The following is an 18,092-nucleotide window of genomic DNA, read 5'->3' as shown; positions in this document are numbered from 1 at the left end:
GAATTTTATTTTTATAATTTTAAATTTCAATATCATTTTTTTAAGTACACAATTTCCTTTTGTTAAAGTTTTTTTTTTTTAGTTTAATAAAAATAAAATAGTTTTTTTTTTAAATATCATCTCAAATAGCAAAATTTTCCACAAAAATATATAAAATTACAAATTTAATTTATAAATTTTGAGAGAATCATCCTAAACTCTTTAATAGTTGAACTTTTAATTTTTTAAAATATAAAATAATTATTTTTTAAAATTTTTTAATTTTCTAATGGCTTGGTATAATTTTTTTTTTTTTAATTTAAAGATAAATTTTAAATTTTATGAGCGAAACCTCTAACCTAATTTTTAATATATGATATGAATTATTCACGATAATGAATAGCTCTCGAATATTTATCTTCAATTAATAGAATCTATTCTTTTTTTTAAATCCAAAATTTGACATTTTAAACGTTAACAAAGATATTGATTCTCGTTTTTAAATGGTCAAAAAAACGACAAATTCGTTACAATCACGAACATATGAATCGCTTCCAAATTTACAAAAAACATTGTAAATTACTCTAATCATCGTAAATCTTATAATGATCGTGACCATTAAGACGATCACATTTATATAAAATTCGAAACTATAATAAAAACTTTTAAAAAAATACTCAAATCATCACAGTTGTATAAGTAATTGTAAGCGTCACATATTGGGTGCATGGATTGCGCACATTGTTCTGCAACCCATAAGAAACGCTTCCCGCCCTCCTTCGTCTCGCTTCCTTGAGACTCTCTCATTGGTTTCTCCCAGTTTCTCTCGCACCCACTTGTTTTTCCCCCCAAAAGATTCTCAGTCCTCCACGAGCTTTTCGCCATGGCTTCGTTGAATCGATGCGTTTTTCTGGTATCAACACATTCTACTCATTCCCCACCTGACTTTTCTTTGGAATGTTTTCTTTCTAATCCACTGGTTTCTTCCATTTCTTTGCTAATCTTGTGGATTTTGTTTGAACAGAATAAGACGCCAATTTCCAGTTCTTGTAGTCCTTTATCTCTGAAACGGCACTCGGAATCGTTGAAGCTTTCTTCTGTGAGATCAGAAAGAAACGACAGGGTTTTGATGGAGAGCTCATTGAAGGATTCGGTTCTTGAGTTGGACCCTGTTTCCGCTGTTAACGATGGGGTTCTTGGCTTCTACGGCGAGGTCATGCCCATGGAGGATCAGGGGGTCACTCCCTGGACCGTCTCTGTTGCTAGGTGAGGGAAAATCATATTCAATTCTTGAATCTTCATTACTTTCTTCGATCATGATCATAATTGTTCATATATTCTCTAGTGGATATACTTTACTGCGAAATCCACATCACAATAAGGGTTTAGCCTTCACGGATAAAGAAAGAGATACTCACTACTTGCGTGGTCTTTTGCCTCCTACTGTCATTTCTCAAGATCTTCAGGTTATCTATGTGATCTCCAATCATTTTTCTGAGTCCAATTTTGGATCGCCGAGCTTTTTGGTATACAAATATTAGTAATTATTTGGCTCTCAAATGTCAGGTGAAAAAGTTGTTGTACAGGATACGGCAGTATCAAGTTCCTCTGCAGAAATACATGGCCATGATGGATCTTCAGGTAGCAATGACCCCTTTTTCACGATAGCCTTAGATATCTTGTCATTAATGAGAGTTTTTGATAAATAGATTTAGATGGAATAGTAAGTTTTTACTTGCAAAGTTATTGGCGATGATCATGACTCTCTGTAATGATATGATACGGTTCACTTTGAGCATAAGCTTTCATGATTTTATTTTTGGTTTTCCCAAAAGGTTTCATACCAATGGAGATGTATTCCTTACTTATAAACATTCCCTTAATTAGTCGATGTGGGGCTCTTCTCTTAACAATTCTTAAGAACGACGATCAATTATTTGAGTTGATCAATTCTGTTTACTTTGTTCAGGAAAGCAATGAAAAGTTGTTCTATAAGCTTCTGATTGAGCATGTTGAGGAGTTGCTTCCGGTGGTTTATACTCCAACTGTAGGAGAAGCATGCCAGAAATATGGAAGCATCTTCAGGCGGCCACAGGGTCTTTATATTAGTTTGAGGGAGAAGTATGGTTAAGCGTAGCCTTTCACTGTTCTTATGTTAGTCACTGTTACACTTAGACTAATAAGTTTCTGTGCAGAGGGAAGATCTTAGAGGTTTTACGAAACTGGCCTGAGATGGGTATTCAAGTCATTGTTGTTACTGATGGTGAACGGATCCTTGGATTGGGTGATCTTGGCTGCCAGGTATAGCTGTGGATTATGGTTACTGTTGCCTTTTTGCTATTTAAGTTCTTAAATTTGATGGAATACTTCAGGGCATGGGGATTCCAGTTGGAAAGCTTTCGCTCTATAGTGCTCTTGGCGGTGTTCGTCCTTCTGCAGTGAGTATTTTCTATCTTATTCCTTTGTCCGTGGAACTACGTATGTAACAACTTAAACCCAATGCTTCTTTGGACTTTCCCTATCGAGCTTCCCCTCAAGATTTTAAAATGCGTCTATTAGGGAGAAGGTTCCACACCTTTATAAGGAATGGTTCGTTTCCCTCTCTAATTGATGTGGAATCTCACAATCCACCCCATTTGGAAGCCCAGCATCCCCATTATTCCCCTCTCCAACTGATGTGAGGTTTCACAGTCCACCCCTTTTGGGGGCCAACATCCTCGTTGTTCCCCTCTCCAACCGACGTGGGATCTCACAATCCACCCCTTTGGGGGCCAGCGTCCTCAATATTCCCCTTTTCAACCGATGTAGGATCTCACAATCCACCTCCCTTGGGGTCCAGTGTCCTCGCCGGCACACTGCCCCATGTCTTTAATTCTATCACAAAAAGCTCTGAATTCAGAAAGCTGTATAGATGAATGCGCAAGACATGTTTTGACTTTCTTACTGGGAATAATAAAATTGTTATCTTATCACAAAGTTATATTGTTTCAGTGCTTGCCTGTGACGATCGACGTCGGGACGAACAATGACAAGCTGTTGAATGATGAGTTCTACATTGGGCTCAGGCAAAAGAGGGCTACTGGTCAGGTTTGTAGTATTTGGTTAACCAGCCTATGGTTTGTGATAATAGTGAAGTTTTCACCTTTGTTTTTCTTGCTTTAGGAATATGAGGAGCTTGTCCACGAATTCATGGCTGCAGTCAAACAGAATTATGGAGAGAAAATTCTCATTCAGGTACAGTTGTAGTGAGACAACAATCTAAACTACAGTTGTAGTGAGACAACAATCTAAACTAAGTCTTCTTCTACTTGGACTTTTGGTTCTCTGCCTCTGATATTGGCTTACCATATTGCCAGTTTGAAGATTTCGCTAACCACAATGCCTTCGATCTGTTAGAAAAATATGGCAAGACTCACCTTGTTTTTAACGATGATATTCAGGTTATTATTAAGTGATTCCCAGTGTTTTAGTTTACGTTTCAGAACTGGCATTCTAATGTATAAACTATTACTCAACAGGGGACAGCATCCGTGGTCCTTGCAGGGCTTATTGCAGCTCTGAAGCTAGTTGGTGGAACATTGGCTGACCATAAATTCCTATTTCTTGGCGCTGGAGAGGTTGTGTATCTAAAGCCGTATCGAACTCTCTTAATAGTAAAGTATCTCGATTGACTTCCCGTGTTTGTTGCTTGTAGGCTGGCACAGGGATTGCAGAACTCATTGCTTTAGAGATGTTCAAAAAGGTAATGGCCATATAATGCTGAAAATGCTGAATTCTTGTGAGATCCCACGTTAGTCGAAAAGGGGAACAAAATATTCCTTATAACGGTGTGGAAACCTCTCCCTACCTACGCATTTTATAAACCTTGAGGATAAGTCCGGAAGGAAAAATCCAAAGAGGACAATATCTGCTAGCAGTGGGTTTGGACTGCTACAAATGGTATCAGAACCAGACACCAAATGGTGTGCCAGCGAGGATGTTGCCTTCCAAGGGGAGTGAATTGTGATATTCTACATCGGTTGGAGAGGGGAACGAAACATTCCTTATGAGGGTGTGGAAACCTCTCCCTAGTAGACGCATTTAGAACCGTGAGGTTAACGATGATACGTAACGGGCCAAAGTGGACAATATTTACTAGTAGTATAGGCTTGGACTGTTACCAAGAATTTGTTGTCAGAACCACTAAAGGTTATCACTTGAACAAAACTAACTCAAATTCATTTTGCAGATGAATACCCCTTTGGAAGATGCTCGCAAGAAAATATGGCTTGTCGATTCGAAGGTAGTTCAAAAGAAAATGAAAGGAAGTTCCTCCTTTTGCTAGTGCTAATCTTCTTGTTTCCAGGGTCTCATTGTTAGTTCTCGCAAGGAATCACTCCAACACTTCAAGAAACCTTGGGCACACGAGCACGAACCAATTCAAGATCTTGTTGATGCTGTGAAGGTCTCTTTCTTACCATCTCCATTCAAATTTTTGCACAAACCAATGAAAGTTCCCATTTCTTTTCAGGATATCAAACCAACAGTGTTGATTGGGACATCAGGCGTGGGAAGGACATTCACTAAAGACGTCGTGGAGGCGATGGCCGCCATTAACAAGGTGTTTTATTTGCAAAACCAACCAGATTCATAAGAGAAAGTATATTGACCATAACTTTGTTGTGGGTTGCAGAAACCAATTATTCTTGCTCTTTCAAACCCCACTTCTCAGTCTGAATGCACTGCTGAAGAGGCGTATACATGGACTGAGGTACTACATACACACAATTCTACGTTCTAGTTGTCGTCTTGTCGATGGTAACTTCATTTTATATGGTTCCTTCTCCTCTTGCAGGGCCGTGCTATTTTTGCTAGCGGCAGTCCATTTGACCCTGTTGAATACAACGGAAATGTCTTTGTACCTGGACAGGTCTTTATATATTCATTTGACCCTTTCATGGTGATGTGCAAGGTCTCTCACGTTATTACTGCTTTCCTTTGTTATTCAGGCAAATAATGCTTATATTTTTCCTGGCTTTGGTCTTGGATTGATCATGTCCGGTACCATCCGTGTTCGTGATGACATGCTCCTAGCAGCCTGTAAGTGCAAAAGTGACTTGATGAGCTCATGAATTTGAATTTGATAGTGTACCTAGCTAGCTAGCTGATGTTGTCTTTTTTGGGCTTTCTCTCGAGTTTTCCCTCAAGATTTTTAAAACGTGTTTGTTAGGGAAAGGTTTCCAGACCCTTATAAAAAAATTTCGTTCTCCTCCCCAAGTGATGTGGGCTTCAAGGCCCAGTGTCTTTGTTGGCACATGTTCCCTTCTCCCATCGATGTGGAACCCCCCAATCTACCCAGCGTCCTTGTTGGCACACCGCCTCATGTCCACCCCCCTTTGGGGCTTTGCCTCCTCGCTGGCATATTGCCCGGTGTATGGCTATGATACCATTTATAACGGTCCAAGTCCACCGCTAGTCGATATTGTCCTCTTTGGACTTTTTTTTCCGGGCTTCTCCTCAACGTTTTTGAAACTTGTCGGCTTGGGAGAGGTACCCACACCTTCATAAAGAATGTTTCGTTCTCCTCCCCAACCGATATGGGATCTCATAGATACACAATCCAAAATGATCAATAGACTTAACTTACCAATTATGATACCATCCATACAAAGTGGTAACCTGTTCTGATATTGCGTAACCTCTGGTCTCTTTCAAAGATGATGCTCAATCTGTTCTTTAACTTCATTGTTTTGTTGGAACAGCGGAAGCTCTTGCTGCACAGGTTACACAAGAGAACTTGGACAAGGGACTCATATTCCCTCCATTTACCAACATCAGAAAGATTTCAGCAAATATTGCAGCAAAAGTAGCTGCAAAGGCTTATGAACTTGGTTTGGCCGGTCGCCTTCCTCAACCAAAGGACTTGGTGAAGCATGCCGAGAGCTGTATGTACACTCCTTCTTACCCAAACTATCGGTGAAGCTGCCAAGGTTTCCCCAGTTTTGCCTCCCTTTTTTTGTCGATCATTTGTCAGTCCTGTAAGTTTTGATGGGATGAGAAGCATTATACATATAGTTCCGTAAAAGTTCATACATCTTACCCAATAAAGGCCTTTAATTCTTTCACTATTTCATTAGTCAAAATAAATGAAAATAACAATAAATTGACGCACCAGATTAATCTTTATAATCAAAGGTCAAATATGATAACTAAACAGTAATGTAAATACTCTTAACCATAAAAGATATTAGCCTATAATCAAGGATTAATTTTACTATTTAAACTTCAAAATACCTCAACCCGTTAATAAAATCTTTCCAAATTACAAAATTTATGATTAAATTTGAAATATATAAAATAAATATTTTGCTAATTGATAGATTAAATTAAAATATCTTTCCAAATTACAAAATTTGTGTAGCCAAGCAAATTAAAATTGAAATATATAGATTAAAATAATTATAAATGTGTGGTTTTAAATTAAAAATAAGACGCATGCAATTAATCGCGCAAATTTAGGTTCACACCAAGATTTGACCGTTTTGTCCCTAAGTTAATAGTTTTTTTATTAATAAAAATCATTGAAAATATGTGTAATGGAAGTGGAAGAAACTTCTGGGAAAAAGAGAGAAAAGAAACGACGGTCAAGCGTTGACCAGCAATAGACTGCGTACACACCCTAGCTTCTTGTAAATTACACCACCAGATTTTTTATTTTTTTATTAATTAATTAAAAAAAAGTATTTATTTATTCCTTGTTCGTGGTAAAATATAAAAAAGGCGGGTTCGTTTCGTGGCAACCAATTGGAAACTCATGAGTTCATGTCCCAGAAAACAATTAAGTATTTTGTGTTATTTGCAACTCTCTAAATAAGTATATGAATTGTGTGGGAAAGCTTACTAGTTCTCCATAGCAATTAACTCGGTAACTGAGGAACGAAGCAACGTCATACCTATGAAGTCAAAGGAACATTAGTAAGATTCCTCAAATTCAATAGCAAAAATCACGAGTCTTGACCAAAGAAGATCAAGCAGTAACAGAGCTTGCTGGAAAGCAGACTGATGTGCTTATATTCAAAGTATCAACGACTTTTCTGTAAACCATCGAGTTGAAACTAGAAGAGACAAGCATTTCATAAAATCTTTTCATCTGATAATGATATATGATAGGTCCATAATCTATGCCATTGCCATATACCATACATCAACAAGAGTAATAGATACATCTCAATGATAATACTGACTGTAAATAGAGCAAGATAACTAAACATAGACATTACGGGTTAGTTGAAGCAGGAAATAATGCTAGAGCTTTTATGGTTTCGACATGTATAGGCATGAACCATCAACTTTACATTGGCATCAGGGTAAGAAAATTGAGTATAAAAGCTCTATGTTAGACGATAAAAATCAAAATCTAATTATTATCACATGTACCAAAGTTACCATGTAAATATCATTGCAGCCAACTTTCAACCACTTTTTCAACTTTGTTTCTAACTCCGTGGAGCTAAGTAATCTATATCCCGACTTCTGTAAAGCTTTCTTACAGGATTTGAACTGAATGTCAGTCTTATCAAGGGTGTAACATCCTGAATGACTGCAAATAATAGATGTCTGAGAAGTTAGCATTGTTTATACGGAGATTTGTCTTCCACTAGTTTTTCCAAGTGTGAAATGAAAATAAACTCAAGATACTTGCACAGTGCTAGGATTTTAGGTAGCTAAACTTGTGGCACTACATCTGACTAGGGACCGATTATCGTCTATAATATGTCAATAATCTATGGAAATTGTGCTTGTATGAATGTGAACATATGATTCCATCACGGATCAAGCTCATGTAATGTAACAGCATTGTATTTTCTACTCTGAATTTTTCTCACCATGCATCGTCTATTGACGAAAAGGCTTTGAATGCTAATCTTGAAAGATCAGTTGCATTGCCTGCATTAAATTTTCAAGTAACGATTTCAAGTTTGCCAAAAGGTGTAAAAAGTGAAAAACTTACTGTTGAACTGCAAATAATAGTATCTTAGCCAAAGATCTAATCATGCAAGGAGGCACTACAGTTTTCAAATCACAGTGCATGTTATGACTAGAACATAGACTTCCTGGTTCAGCCTCGATGTCACCATTCTGTGAAGGTTTGAACACAGGATCGTGGCATCAAAACGACACAGGTTGAAACTGTCAGGACCAGGTTTTCTCAATTAGAAACCCGAGGTTCATTGTTGAACGTCAATACTACTATAAGCAGCAGAATGCAGAGACTCTAGATGTGCTTGGTATGCAATGCAAGAAGCACTAACCATAATCACAGGCTATAGCAATCCCTGCTCGTCTGCTAAGCTTAAACTAACATGCTTCAGAACTGCGAGTTTCAAGTTACATTGCCTATGGATCCTTCCACTTGAAATCTCTTGATAAAAGACTTGATAATATAAGTACAAATAAATTACCAATCATCGTGCACACAGCAACTTGAATAATTCTAGGCACGAATGAGTTACCAATCAATGTGCAGCCCCTCCCTCTACCAGCCTCGTGTCGTGCAAGATAATAAAACAAAACCATCGTAGAGCCAAAAGATATAAAACTATGCATACACCAATAACCGAAGCACATTAGCAATCCAAAGGAGCACTTCAGATAGAATTTCTACAACTCATCGGCAATGATGCGGAATTTACCTTTGAATTCAGGTGGTCCAGATGACGGTGCGTCAGTTAAAAAAGTAGTGTCCGAATAATTAAGTACAAGTTTCGGAGGCGGAGTCGGAGGCGAAGGTGATGACGAAGGTAGAGGTGGAGGCCGCGCTTTTTTACAACTACTTCGCAATTAATTTTTCTGAATCTCGAACCAGTCATGCACCTAGGCAGATAAGAATTACCAAATATCAACAGACACAATGGATAAGAAAAAAATCGAAGACCTGTACCGCAGTGACGGGAGATTTTCTAGCGCGCCACGGGGAGCAACTGCAGAAAAATCAAGCATGAAAGGAAAGACACGATGATGGATTGCACAAATACTCGTTTGAAGAAGCGATCGAAGCTTTACAAAAACTNGAAAAATCAAGCATGAAAGGAAAGACACGATGATGGATTGCAAAAATACTCGTTTGAAGAAGCGATCGAAGCTTTACAAAAACTGCACACTACAACCTGAAATGAAGTACCAAATCTTGGAAAAGCACTTGACCAAGTGTTCGATCTTCAGAGTCCTTTAAGATATTATCCATCTCCACAATCTCTACAATTAGCGGCACAATAAATGGAAATACAAAATCGAAATCGGCAATTTCAAATCAGAAAATGCAGTAAGGAAGTTCTGCGCATAACTCGAACAGGAAAACTAGACTCGGACGCATCGATTGAAAGACATAAACTCAAGCATAGCATAAGATCTTGCCTCAGCTAGTGTGAATTAGAATGGAGAATCATCCCAATCCCTTGACGAATTCCGATACTCCATCGGCAAACACAGAAGAAATTATGCAGAGCGTAGAGAGAAGTGATTAGAAGTAAGAAGTCTACTTCTTGGATTGGGACATATTACTCAGACTTTCCTCCTTACGAGCTACACAATTACAAATTTAAAAAAATATGTTAAATTACATTTTTAACCTCTCTTCAATTTTAATTCGAATTTTATTTTTATAATTTTAAATTTCAATATCATTTTTTTAAGTACACAATTTCCTTTTGTTAAAGTTTTTTTTTTTTAGTTTAATAAAAATAAAATAGTTTTTTTTTTAAATATCATCTCAAATAGCAAAATTTTCCACAAAAATATATAAAATTACAAATTTAATTTATAAATTTTGAGAGAATCATCCTAAACTCTTTAATAGTTGAACTTTTAATTTTTTAAAATATAAAATAATTATTTTAAAAAAAATTTTAATTTTCTAATGACTTGGTATAATTATTATTATTATTTTTTTTTAATTTAAGGATAAATTTTAAATTTTATGATCGAAACCTCTAACCTAATTTTTAATATATGATATGAATTATTCACGGTAATGAATAGCTCTCGAATATTTATTTTCAATTAATAGAATCTATTCTTTTTTTTAAATCCAAAATTTGACATTTTAAACGTCAACAAAGATATTGATTCTCGTTTTTAAATGGTCAAAAAAATGACAAATTCGTTACAATCACGAGCATATTAATCGCTTCCAAATTTACGAAAAACATTGTAAGTTACTCTAATCATCGTAAATCTTATAATGATCGTGACCATTAAGACGATCACATTTATATAAAATTCGAAAACTATAATAAAAACTTTTTTAAAAAAATACTCAAATCATCACAGTTGTATAAGTAATTGTAAGCGTCACATATTGGGTGCATGGATTGCGCACATTTTTCTGCAACCCATAAGAAACGCTTCCGCCCTCCTTCGTCTCGCTTCCTTGAGACTCTCTCATTGGTTTCTCCCAGTTTCTCTCGCACCCACTTGTTTTTCCCCCCAAAAGATTCTCAGTCCTCCACGAGCTTTTCGCCATGGCTTCGTTGAATCGATGCGTTTTTCTGGTATCAACACATTCTACTCATTCCCCACCTGACTTTTCTTTGGAATGTTTTCTTTCTAATCCACTGGTTTCTTCCATTTCTTTGCTAATCTTGTGGATTTTGTTTGAACAGAATAAGACGCCAATTTCCAGTTCTTGTAGTCCTTTATCTCTGAAACGGCACTCGGAATCGTTGAAGCTTTCTTCTGTGAGATCAGAAAGAAACGACAGGGTTTTGATGGAGAGCTCATTGAAGGATTCGGTTCTTGAGTTGGACCCTGTTTCCGCTGTTAACGATGGGGTTCTTGGCTTCTACGGCGAGGTCATGCCCATGGAGGATCAGGGGGTCACTCCCTGGACCGTCTCTGTTGCTAGGTGAGGGAAAATCATATTCAATTCTTGAATCTTCATTACTTTCTTCGATCATGATCATAATTGTTCATATATTCTCTAGTGGATATACTTTACTGCGAAATCCACATCACAATAAGGGTTTAGCCTTCACGGATAAAGAAAGAGATACTCACTACTTGCGTGGTCTTTTGCCTCCTACTGTCATTTCTCAAGATCTTCAGGTTATCTATGTGATCTCCAATCATTTTTCTGAGTCCAATTTTGGATCGCCGAGCTTTTTGGTATACAAATATTAGTAATTATTTGGCTCTCAAATGTCAGGTGAAAAAGTTGTTGTACAGGATACGGCAGTATCAAGTTCCTCTGCAGAAATACATGGCCATGATGGATCTTCAGGTAGCAATGACCCCTTTTTCACGATAGCCTTAGATATCTTGTCATTAATGAGAGTTTTTGATAAATAGATTTAGATGGAATAGTAAGTTTTTACTTGCAAAGTTATTGGCGATGATCATGACTCTCTGTAATGATATGATACGGTTCACTTTGAGCATAAGCTTTCATGATTTTATTTTTGGTTTTCCCAAAAGGTTTCATACCAATGGAGATGTATTCCTTACTTATAAACATTCCCTTAATTAGTCGATGTGGGGCTCTTCTCTTAACAATTCTTAAGAACGACGATCAATTATTTGAGTTGATCAATTCTGTTTACTTTGTTCAGGAAAGCAATGAAAAGTTGTTCTATAAGCTTCTGATTGAGCATGTTGAGGAGTTGCTTCCGGTGGTTTATACTCCAACTGTAGGAGAAGCATGCCAGAAATATGGAAGCATCTTCAGGCGGCCACAGGGTCTTTATATTAGTTTGAGGGAGAAGTATGGTTAAGCGTAGCCTTTCACTGTTCTTATGTTAGTCACTGTTACACTTAGACTAATAAGTTTCTGTGCAGAGGGAAGATCTTAGAGGTTTTACGAAACTGGCCTGAGATGGGTATTCAAGTCATTGTTGTTACTGATGGTGAACGGATCCTTGGATTGGGTGATCTTGGCTGCCAGGTATAGCTGTGGATTATGGTTACTGTTGCCTTTTTGCTATTTAAGTTCTTAAATTTGATGGACTACTTCAGGGCATGGGGATTCCAGTTGGAAAGCTTTCCCTCTATAGTGCTCTTGGCGGTGTTCGTCCTTCTGCAGTGAGTATTTTCTATCTTATTCCTAGGTAGGTAACAACTTAAACCCAATGCTAGCTGATATTGTCTTCTTTGGACTTTTCCTATCGAGCTTCCCTCAAGATTTTAAAATGCGTCTACTAGGGAGAGGGTTCCACACCTTTATAAGGAATGGTTCGTTTCCCTCTCTAATTGATTTGGAATCTCACAATCCACCCCATTTGGAAGCCCAGCATCCCCATTGTTCCCCTCTCCAACTGATGTGAGATCTCACAGTCCACCCCTTTTGGGGGCCAACATCCTCGTTGTTCCCCTCTCCAACCGACGTGGGATCTCACAATCCACCTCCTTGGGGGCCAGCGTCCTCGATATTTCCCTTTTCAACCGAGGTAGGATCTCACAATCCACCTCCCTTGGGGTCCAGTGTCCTTGCCGGCACACTGCCCCATGTCTTTAATTCTATCACAAAAGCTCTGAATTCAGAAAGCTGTATAGATGAATGCGCAAGACATGTTTTGACTTTCTTACTGGGAATAATAAAATTATTATCTTATCACAAAGTTATATTGTTTCAGTGCTTGCCTGTGACGATCGACGTCGGGACGAACAATGACAAGCTGTTGAATGATGAGTTCTACATTGGGCTCAGGCAAAAGAGGGCTACTGGTCAGGTTTGTAGTATTTGGTTAACCAGCCTATGGTTTGTGATAATAGTGAAGTTTTCACCTTTGTTTTTCTTGCTTTAGGAATATGAGGAGCTTGTCCACGAATTCATGGCTGCAGTCAAACAGAATTATGGAGAGAAAATTCTCATTCAGGTACAGTTGTAGTGAGACAACAATCTAAACTACAGTTGTAGTGAGACAACAATCTAAACTAAGTCTTCTTCTACTTGGACTTTTGGTTCTCTGCCTCTGATATTGGCTTACCATATTGCCAGTTTGAAGATTTCGCTAACCACAATGCCTTCGATCTGTTAGAAAAATATGGCAAGACTCACCTTGTTTTTAACGATGATATTCAGGTTATTATTAAGTGATTCCCAGTGTTTTAGTTTACGTTTCAGAACTGGCATTCTAATGTATAAACTATTACTCAACAGGGGACAGCATCCGTGGTCCTTGCAGGGCTTATTGCAGCTCTGAAGCTAGTTGGTGGAACATTGGCTGACCATAAATTCCTATTTCTTGGCGCTGGAGAGGTTGTGTATCTAAAGCCGTATCGAACTCTCTTAATAGTAAAGTATCTCGATTGACTTCCCGTGTTTGTTGCTTGTAGGCTGGCACAGGGATTGCAGAACTCATTGCTTTAGAGATGTTCAAAAAGGTAATGGCCATATAATGCTGAAAATGCTGAATTCTTGTGAGATCCCACCTTATCTCACAACCTTAGTTGAAAAGGGAAACAAAATATTCCTTGTAAGTCTCCCTACCTATGCATTTTATAAACCTTGAGGATAAGTCCGGGAGGAAAAATCCAAAGAGGACAATATCTGCTAGCAGTGGGTTTGGACTGCTACAAATGGTATCAGAACCAGACACCAAATGGTGTGCCAGCGAGGATGTTACCCTCCAAGGGGAGTGAATTGTGATATTCTACATCGGTTGGAGAGGGGAACGAAACATTCCTTATGAGGGTGTGGAAACCTCTCCCTAGTAGACGCATTTAAAACCGTGAGGTTAACGATGATACGTAACGGGTCAAAGTGGACAATATTTACTAGTAGTAGACTTGGACTGTTACCAAGAATTTGTTGTCAGAACCACTAAAGGTTATCACATGAACAAAACTAACTCGAATTCATTTTGCAGATGAATACCCCTTTGGAAGATGCTCGCAAGAAAATATGGCTTGTCGATTCGAAGGTAGTTCAAAAGAAAATGAAAGGAAGTTCCTCCTTTTGCTAGTGCTAATCTTCTTGTTTCCAGGGTCTCATTGTTAGTTCTCGCAAGGAATCACTCCAACACTTCAAGAAACCTTGGGCACACGAGCACGAACCAATTCAAGATCTTGTTGATGCTGTGAAGGTCTCTTTCTTACCATCTCCATTCAAATTTTTGCACAAACCAATGAAAGTTCCCATTTCTTTTCAGGATATCAAACCAACAGTGTTGATTGGGACATCAGGCGTGGGAAGGACATTCACTAAAGACGTCGTGGAGGCGATGGCCGCCATTAACAAGGTGTTTTATTTGCAAAACCAACCAGATTCATAAGAGAAAGTATATTGACCATAACTTTGTTGTGGGTTGCAGAAACCAATTATTCTTGCTCTTTCAAACCCCACTTCTCAGTCTGAATGCACTGCTGAAGAGGCGTATACATGGACTGAGGTACTACATACACACAATTCTACGTTCTAGTTGTCGTCTTGTCGATGGTAACTTCATTTTATATGGTTCCTTCTCCTCTTGCAGGGCCGTGCTATTTTTGCTAGCGGCAGTCCATTTGACCCTGTTGAATACAACGGAAATGTCTTTGTACCTGGACAGGTCTTTATATATTCATTTGACCCTTTCATGGTGATGTGCAAGGTCTCTCACGTTATTACTGCTTTCCTTTGTTATTCAGGCAAATAATGCTTATATTTTTCCTGGCTTTGGTCTTGGATTGATCATGTCCGGTACCATCCGTGTTCGTGATGACATGCTCCTAGCAGCCTGTAAGTGCAAAAGTGACTTGATGAGCTCATGAATTTGAATTTGATAGTGTACCTAGCTAGCTAGCTGATGTTGTCTTTTTTGGGCTTTCTCTCGAGTTTTCCCTCAAGATTTTTAAAACGTGTTTGTTAGGGAAAGGTTTCCAGACCCTTATAAAAAAATTTCGTTCTCCTCCCCAAGTGATGTGGGCTTCAAGGCCCAGTGTCTTTGTTGGCACATGTTCCCTTCTCCCATCGATGTGGAACCCCCCAATCTACCCAGCGTCCTTGTTGGCACACCGCCTCATGTCCACCCCCCTTTGGGGCTTTGCCTCCTCGCTGGCATATTGCCCGGTGTATGGCTATGATACCATTTATAACGGTCCAAGTCCACCGCTAGTCGATATTGTCCTCTTTGGACTTTTTTTTCCGGGCTTCTCCTCAACGTTTTTGAAACTTGTCGGCTTGGGAGAGGTACCCACACCTTCATAAAGAATGTTTCGTTCTCCTCCCCAACCGATATGGGATCTCATAGATACACAATCCAAAATGATCAATAGACTTAACTTACCAATTATGATACCATCCATACAAAGTGGTAACCTGTTCTGATATTGCGTAACCTCTGGTCTCTTTCAAAGATGATGCTCAATCTGTTCTTTAACTTCATTGTTTTGTTGGAACAGCGGAAGCTCTTGCTGCACAGGTTACACAAGAGAACTTGGACAAGGGACTCATATTCCCTCCATTTACCAACATCAGAAAGATTTCAGCAAATATTGCAGCAAAAGTAGCTGCAAAGGCTTATGAACTTGGTTTGGCCGGTCGCCTTCCTCAACCAAAGGACTTGGTGAAGCATGCCGAGAGCTGTATGTACACTCCTTCTTACCCAAACTATCGGTGAAGCTGCCAAGGTTTCCCCAGTTTTGCCTCCCTTTTTTTGTCGATCATTTGTCTGTAAGTTTTGATGGGATGAGAAGCATTATACATATAGTTCTGTAAAAGTTCATACATCTTACCCAATAAAGGCCTTTAATTCTTTCACTATTTCAAGATATTAGCTTTAATTGATATTAGCTTATAATTAAAGGTTAAATATATTAGATAAACTGTATTTCAAAACTAAATATCTTCAACGGTTATGCTCTTATTAATATTTAAATTTTATTTTTAGTTCATACTTATTTCATTTTTTTTTTAATTTTAGTATTCTTCAAAATACCTCCATGTTAATAAATTTGAAATATATAGATTAAAATAAATATTTTGAAATGAAAATAATTATAAATTTCTGGTTTTAAATTAATCACGCAAATTTAGGTCACACGAAGATTGACAATCAGTTCAAATAAATTTGACCGTTTTGTCCCTAAAGAGTTTTTTTTATTAATAAAAATCATTGAAAATATGTGTAATGGAAGTGGAAGAAACTTCTGGGAAAAAGAGAGAAAAGAAACGACGGTCAAGCGTTGACCAGCAATAGACTGCGTACACACCCTAGCTTCTTGTAAATTACACCACCAGATTTTTTATTTTTTTATTAATTAATTAAAAAAAAGTAGTATTTATTTATTCCTTGTTCGTGGTAAAATATAAAAAAGGCGGGTTGGTTTCGTGGCAACCAATTGGAAACTCATGAGTTCATGTCCCGCTTTTCACGTGTCCGTACCAGTTTACCTGTCGATAATATTCTCTTTTTTTTTTTCTTTTTTCACCCTTCTGCCTACTCTTATCCCTTTTCTTTTTTTTTTCTTTTTTTTTTTAATAATAATAATAAATAAAACACAAAACTTTTTTTTTAATAATAATAAATAAAACACAATAATAAAAAAAAACATTAACTAGATTGAAAAAATCTTTTTAACAATTTAAAATTTTGAATTTATTGAGTTATCAAGCAACAATAATAACTAAAATTTTAATATATTATTTAAATATTCTTTATAAAATTAGAGTTAGATTAATTTGAGTTGTAATCCTATTTTCAAAAAAAATTTAGTTTCAAACAAATTTAACCTAAACAAATGGTAAAAATAATAATAATAATCTACCTCAATCATTAGTTTCAATTGTAACCCTATTTTTAGGTTGATATGTAATTAAATAATTTTTTTTTTAAATTAACCTAAACTAAATTGAAAAAAAATAAATCATTCATACTGAAAATTTCTAAATTTCATAACTTTTTAAAAAAAATTTCACTTGTATAATTCCAATTTAATGCATTAAATTACTGAAAAGTATCCTACATCCAATATTTAATAGGAGAGTGATATTTTAAAATTAATTGTTATTTAAATAATGATAATATAATAAGTTGGCAAAATATTATATTTTGTTGTTATGTTTATCTCAATTTCTAAAATTTTAAATTAATAACTAAAAATCATAAAATTTAAATATAAAACATTTATCAAATATATTATATTAAATATTCTTAATCTTTTTATAAATAAAGTTGGATTGTAATGCTATTTTCCAACTAGTCCCAAATGAAAATTAAATTTTCACAAAATTAAATTTAGTAAATATAAAAAATTATCATTAAATTACTCCATAAAAAAATTTACAGAAATTCAATAAAAAAAAATAAGATTCTTCGCTTTTTTCAACAATTGTTTAAACAAAAAAAATTAAATATATAAAATACATGTCCTAAACTAAATTGGAGATTTATTTTTCATAGAATAATCTCTAAGTAAATTTTAAAATTAACCAGCGATTAATTAATAGTTAAATAAATTAATTAATGAAAAATGAATTTCAACCTACCTTTTATATCCATTCTAACAACTTTGTTGAACGAATAAAAAAGAAATAGATAAAAGGGATTAGAAAAAAGATACTTATTAATTAGGTAAGTGAGAGAATATTTTATTTTATTTTTGTGTGGGTTAAGATATCAAATGGATAAGCTAAAAATTTCATATGAATAATATTTTAAATTATCCCATATAACGACGATAATAATATTAACTTTAAATTATATAGAGTATAAATGAATTAAAACCAAATTAAACGATTATTAATTTTCATCTCTAGTCGTTATTTATTTTGTCTAAAATTAATAAATTGGGTTCGAGACCCTCGTTTTACTATATGGATAACGTTACTTACTCTTCTTCCAATATTGTTTTTGTTTAAAAATTTTCAGAAGATCACTCAATGGAAAATTAATTTAAACAAAATATATTTTATTTTGGAAACCACGAAAAAAAGAGTAAAGAGTACAATTAATTGGTATAGGTAGCATTTAGATATAATCTCAGTTCATTCATATATAATAGAAAATGTTGTCATATTTTAAAACAAAAACAAACATATTTTTTAAAAGTTTAAAAAGGAAAGAGAATAAAATAAAGTAGAAATAAATGGTTGAGATTGAAATTAAGTAATAATAATAATAAGAATAAGGAGGGAGAGGTCAGAAAAATACGTTATTGGA

At 36.1% G+C, this 18,092-nt stretch overlaps 2 protein-coding genes and 1 long non-coding RNA gene across 7 annotated transcripts; 2 read left to right on the top strand and 1 right to left on the bottom strand.

Annotated features, from left to right (window-relative positions):
* The first annotated feature begins 744 nt into the window (after positions 1 to 744).
* LOC111806655 (NADP-dependent malic enzyme-like) lies at positions 745 to 6,045 on the top strand. Of its 2 annotated transcripts, XM_023692035.1 has the most exons (19): positions 745 to 892; positions 1,004 to 1,245; positions 1,325 to 1,445; positions 1,546 to 1,620; positions 1,949 to 2,100; positions 2,175 to 2,280; positions 2,352 to 2,417; positions 2,971 to 3,066; positions 3,142 to 3,213; positions 3,336 to 3,419; positions 3,498 to 3,596; positions 3,674 to 3,721; positions 4,208 to 4,261; positions 4,325 to 4,423; positions 4,490 to 4,579; positions 4,652 to 4,729; positions 4,814 to 4,888; positions 4,968 to 5,058; positions 5,721 to 6,044. In XM_023692035.1, the coding sequence occupies exons 1-19, from the start codon at positions 863 to 865 to the stop codon at positions 5,936 to 5,938; spliced, it is 1,896 nt and encodes a 631-aa protein (XP_023547803.1). In that variant the 5' UTR covers positions 745 to 862; the 3' UTR covers positions 5,939 to 6,044. The 2 variants fall into 2 exon arrangements, with proteins under 2 accessions (XP_023547803.1, XP_023547802.1); XM_023692034.1 differs by having other exon boundaries at positions 4,325 to 4,579; positions 5,721 to 6,045.
* Positions 6,046 to 6,859: 814 nt separating this feature from the next.
* LOC111806659 lies at positions 6,860 to 9,510 on the bottom strand. 3 transcript variants are annotated; one of them, XR_002816860.1, is made up of 5 exons: positions 9,126 to 9,510; positions 8,652 to 8,939; positions 7,845 to 7,905; positions 7,405 to 7,558; positions 6,860 to 6,911 (listed from the first exon to the last, which is right to left on the bottom strand). It is a non-coding gene; the product is annotated as an uncharacterized LOC111806659 (long non-coding RNA). The 3 variants fall into 3 exon arrangements; XR_002816859.1 differs by lacking the exon at positions 7,405 to 7,558; XR_002816861.1 differs by lacking the exons at positions 6,860 to 6,911; positions 7,845 to 7,905 and having other exon boundaries at positions 6,919 to 7,558.
* An 800-nt stretch (positions 9,511 to 10,310) lies between these two features.
* Positions 10,311 to 15,694, top strand: LOC111806349 (NADP-dependent malic enzyme-like). 2 transcript variants are annotated; one of them, XM_023691617.1, is made up of 19 exons: positions 10,312 to 10,508; positions 10,620 to 10,861; positions 10,941 to 11,061; positions 11,162 to 11,236; positions 11,565 to 11,716; positions 11,791 to 11,896; positions 11,968 to 12,033; positions 12,585 to 12,680; positions 12,756 to 12,827; positions 12,950 to 13,033; positions 13,112 to 13,210; positions 13,288 to 13,335; positions 13,821 to 13,874; positions 13,938 to 14,036; positions 14,103 to 14,192; positions 14,265 to 14,342; positions 14,427 to 14,501; positions 14,581 to 14,671; positions 15,334 to 15,694. In XM_023691617.1, the coding sequence occupies exons 1-19, from the start codon at positions 10,479 to 10,481 to the stop codon at positions 15,549 to 15,551; spliced, it is 1,896 nt and encodes a 631-aa protein (XP_023547385.1). In that variant the 5' UTR covers positions 10,312 to 10,478; the 3' UTR covers positions 15,552 to 15,694. The 2 variants fall into 2 exon arrangements, with proteins under 2 accessions (XP_023547383.1, XP_023547385.1); XM_023691615.1 differs by having other exon boundaries at positions 10,311 to 10,508; positions 13,938 to 14,192.
* Positions 15,695 to 18,092: the final 2,398 nt, after the last annotated feature.

The sequence above is a fragment of the Cucurbita pepo genome, chromosome LG12 (assembly GCF_002806865.2).
Source record: "Cucurbita pepo subsp. pepo cultivar mu-cu-16 chromosome LG12, ASM280686v2, whole genome shotgun sequence".
Classification (NCBI taxonomy): Eukaryota; Viridiplantae; Streptophyta; class Magnoliopsida; order Cucurbitales; family Cucurbitaceae; genus Cucurbita; species Cucurbita pepo.
The sequence above is the reverse complement of the archived record's forward strand: the minus strand, read 5'-3'. Positions and strand labels throughout refer to the sequence as shown.

Excerpts from the sequence above, each read along its gene's own strand:
- LOC111806349 (XM_023691615.1), top strand. The coding sequence starts at position 10,479 with ATGGCTTCGTTGAATCGATGCGTTTTTCTG. Across the intron at positions 11,062-11,161 it reads TCATTTCTCAAGATCTTCAG|GTGAAAAAGTTGTTGTACAG; the intron begins GTTATCTATGTG and ends CTCAAATGTCAG. Across the intron at positions 13,211-13,287 it reads TATTTCTTGGCGCTGGAGAG|GCTGGCACAGGGATTGCAGA; the intron begins GTTGTGTATCTA and ends TGTTGCTTGTAG.
- LOC111806655 (XM_023692034.1), top strand. The coding sequence starts at position 863 with ATGGCTTCGTTGAATCGATGCGTTTTTCTG. Across the intron at positions 893-1,003 it reads TGAATCGATGCGTTTTTCTG|AATAAGACGCCAATTTCCAG; the intron begins GTATCAACACAT and ends TTGTTTGAACAG. Across the intron at positions 1,246-1,324 it reads TGGACCGTCTCTGTTGCTAG|TGGATATACTTTACTGCGAA; the intron begins GTGAGGGAAAAT and ends TATATTCTCTAG.